The following is a 3,735-nucleotide window of genomic DNA, read 5'->3' as shown; positions in this document are numbered from 1 at the left end:
TTACAGAGCAGGCCAGATTCTCCAGGCCCCTGACAGCTGACATCACAGATGGCATAGAGGGTGTATAGGCATGGTGTGGCCAGTAAGGAGACTGCAGAAGTGAGCTCACCTTCTCTCCTGGAACCTAGAGAGGGAGGAGACAAAAAGAATTGTTTTGGTTGTGAGCTACTGAGATAGGTGACATTTCTTTTCTCTCTACCCATCATACTTTTATAACTGAGGACATTAAAATTGTAGTGAATTTTTGCCCAATTGCCTTGGGTGAGGTTTATTGAACGTCAGAATTTACAAAACCTCTTTCCTGGCTCTGCTCCCTTCTTAGTCCTGGACCCTGGGTTGGCTGCTGCCCCCATTTTTCCAGTGTTTCCCTCTCAGACAGCCTAGTCCTCTCTTTCTTGCAGGTGGTTATGAAGTACCTGCCCCTCTCTCCCTCCTCCTTTCTGTCCACAGCACCCCCATAGACCTAGGTGGGCAAAGGGAACGGGTGGACTATTCTTGGCTATCAAGAATAGCTAAATGAATGATGCAGAATGAGGAGAAAGGGGGCCAAAGTGCCATCTGACCTTGGCTATCTGATTTGGGGGCTAAGGGTTTAGGACTGCAGAACCAAATTTATATTTTAACCTCAGATGATATTTTCAAAATGGGTCTGTAATTGCAATGAGGCCTGCTAGTCTGCGAATTAATGTGTCATAATTCACACTCAAGCCCTGTGCACACATCCTGCATGTGAAATCTTGCACAATACATTCATGCTCTGCCATGTCTTACAGCTTAATTAGTACATGAAACTACATGAGTTAGATGAACCCAAATGGGATTATGTCATGTGTTGTGTATAAAAGGATAGTGTTGGTAGGTATTTGGCCCTTTTTCTGGGGTGGAAACAGGGATGATTTCTCTGTGATGTCCTTTGGTGTCAATTTCTGTGATATTTGGGCTGCAAAAGATGACATGGGACTCTGAGCTTTGGTTGATGTGTTGAATAATGGATTCAGTACATATTTATTGTTTACTGTGTCTTAGGCATTATGGAGGGAGAGCACATACCAGAAGAAATATGAAGCAGCAGCTTTGAAGCCTGAGCAACCAACTGAGACATCTGCACCCAACTCCATTTAACGAGGCCTCACTGAACCTAATCTGAGACTGTCAGTTCCCTGGGCTTGCTACAGCTCCCTGATCCTAGAATCCTCTTCAATTCCAGCTTCAATGCTGTGTCAGGGACTTCGCAGATTTGGTCAAAAGCTGGTATGCAGACGTCCGCTGGAGCCACCTGTAGCTGAAACTTCCCCTGCCAGAAGACTGACCTTTCTGGATTTAGTGGTTCTGGGTGTGGAACACACAGTGGGGATAAGTGCATATATTGTGGCTGGCGATGTGGCTAGAGATCAAGCAGGTCCATCCATTGTGATCTGCTCTTTGGTGGCTGGCCTAACTTCTTTGTTGGCTGGGCTATGCTATGCAGAGTTTGGTGCCCGGGTTCCCCATTCTGGCTCTTCATATCTCTACAGCTTTGTCAGTATAGGTGAACTCGGGGCTTTCATCACTGGCTGGATCCTCATCCTCACCAATGTTGCTGGATTGGCCATTAGGATCTGGGCTTGGACCTTAGCTTTGGACCGCCTTTTTGGGAACAAGATCTCTCAGACCTTGCAGGAGATCGTTTCACCACATGTTCCTGGTGTCTTTGCAGAAATGCTAGGCTTATTTGTTATGTTCCTTCTGTTGTTGCTCTTGGATTTGCTGACTTGGAACATTAGGCAGCATTCCTTGATTACCAATGTGGTCACATTGGTGAACCTTTTGGTTCTTGGTTTTGTCATCATCTCTGGCTTCATTAAGGGGGACCTGCACAACTGGAAGCTCACAGAAGAGGACTACATACAGGCTGGACTCAATCACACCTCTATCTTGGGCCTTCTGGGCTCTGGAGGATTTGTGCCTTTTGGCTTCCAGGGGATTGTCCAAGGATCAGCTACCTGTTTGTATTCATTTATAGGTTTCACCATTATTATTATCAGAGGTGAAGAAGCCCAGAATCCTCAGCGTTCCATCCCCATGGGCATCGTGATTTCACTGCTCATCAGCTCTTTGGTGTATTTTAGTGTCTTTTCAGCGCTTACGCTTATGGTGCCTTACTACCAGCTTCGACCTGGGAGCACCTTGCCTGAGGCATTTCTCCATATTGGCTGGGCCCCTGCCTACTACATTGTAGCTTTCGGATTTTTCTGTAGTATTTCTGCAGGCTTCTCAGTCTATATGTTCCCCATACGTCGGATGATCTCCATGATGGCACAGGACGGCCTCCTGTTCTCTGTCCTTGCCAGGATCCAAACTGGCACATATGCCTGCATCGTGTCCACTGTAAGCTTTGGCATTATTACAGCAATCACAGTATTATTCTTTGGATTCACTGCTCTCTTGGACCTCATTTCATTTGGGGGGCTGCTAGTTTTCTCTCTGCTGGCTTTTAGTGTTCTCATCCTCAGGTATGAACCTGAGACGCAGAATGGGGGAAATGAAGCACAGGTGCAGGAGGAGAATGGGGGAAATGAAGTGCAGATGCAGGAGGAGAATGGGGGAAATGAAGTGCAGGCGCAGGAGGAGAACGAACCTGCAGCAGAGAAACTGACTCTACGGGGACAATTTTTTCCAGGCAGCCCCACCCCCACTCCACTCTCTGGCAGGGTTGTCTATGTTTGCTCCTCACTGCTTGCTCTGCTGCTGACTCTCCTCTGCCTGGCGCTGGCCCACTGGCCAGGTCTGCTTTCTGGAGACCCAGGTCCGATCACAGTGGTCGTGCTGCTCCTGGTGCTCATCACTGGGATCACTGGGGTCATCTGGAGACAGCCACAGAGCTCCACTCCCCTTCCCTTTAAGGTCCCTGCTCTGCCTCTCCTCCCACTCCTGAGCATCTTCGTGAATATTTGCCTTATGATGCAGATGACAGCTTTCGCGTGGGCTGGAGTTGGTGTCTGGATGCTGATTGGGTTTGCTATCTATTTTGGCTATGGGATCCAGCACAGCCTGGTTTCTTAACCCTACTGAAAATAGGGCCCAGACTCTAGACCTTGAACTCAGCAGTGCCAGTACGTATTTGTCCTGACATCATCACACCTGAATGCAGTCTGGTCACCTGCACAATAATAGGGAATACTCTTGAGCACATGGAATGCAGGCCTCCCATGGAGATGTTGGTGGGGGAACACTAACAGAGCTTGTATTTATTGTGCAGTGAAGGATATGTCTTTGCTCTTCTTTTTTTTTTAACTTCTCTACTTTTCAGTTGTGTTTGTAGCTGCATATTGGCTTTCAAAAAGTTACTACTAAAAGAAACTAGAAGTATTTTCATTTTCTCAGGGTTAATATGCAGTGTTGGAGTTACTGGATCATGTGGTAGTTTAATTTTTAGATTTTGAGGAATTACCTGGGGCATCTGGGTGGGTAAGTTGGTTGAGTGTCCTACTTCGGCTCAGGTCATGATCTCAGGGTTCTGGGATAGAGCCCTGCATTGGGCTCTGCTCTCAGTGGGGAGCCTGCTTCCCTCTCTGCCCCTGCCCCCACTCATTCTCTCTCTCTCTCAAATAAATAAATAAATAAATAAAATCTTTAAAATAAATAAATAATTAAAATTTGAGGAATTTACCAACTGTTTTCCATAATGACTGCAACAATTTACATTCCCACCCGCAGTGCATGAGGGTTTCTTTTCTTCCATATCCTAGCCAGTCT

At 46.7% G+C, this 3,735-nt stretch overlaps 1 protein-coding gene across 1 annotated transcript; it reads left to right on the top strand.

Annotated features, from left to right (window-relative positions):
- The first annotated feature begins 1,212 nt into the window (after positions 1-1,212).
- Positions 1,213-3,453, top strand: LOC103665224 (cationic amino acid transporter 3-like). The gene has a single exon (XM_040641910.1). It carries the CDS (start codon positions 1,213-1,215, stop codon positions 3,040-3,042), a length of 1,830 nt encoding a protein of 609 aa, XP_040497844.1. The 3' UTR covers positions 3,043-3,453.
- The last annotated feature ends 282 nt before the right edge of the window (positions 3,454-3,735 follow it).

Source organism: Ursus maritimus, unplaced genomic scaffold (genome assembly GCF_017311325.1).
Source record: "Ursus maritimus isolate PB19 unplaced genomic scaffold, ASM1731132v1 scaffold_26, whole genome shotgun sequence".
Classification (NCBI taxonomy): Eukaryota; Metazoa; Chordata; class Mammalia; order Carnivora; family Ursidae; genus Ursus; species Ursus maritimus.
The sequence above is the reverse complement of the archived record's forward strand: the minus strand, read 5'-3'. Positions and strand labels throughout refer to the sequence as shown.

What these genes read in the sequence shown, in the direction of transcription:
- LOC103665224 (XM_040641910.1), top strand. Translation starts at nt 1,213, where the DNA reads ATGCTGTGTCAGGGACTTCGCAGATTTGGTCAAAAGCTGGTATGCAGA.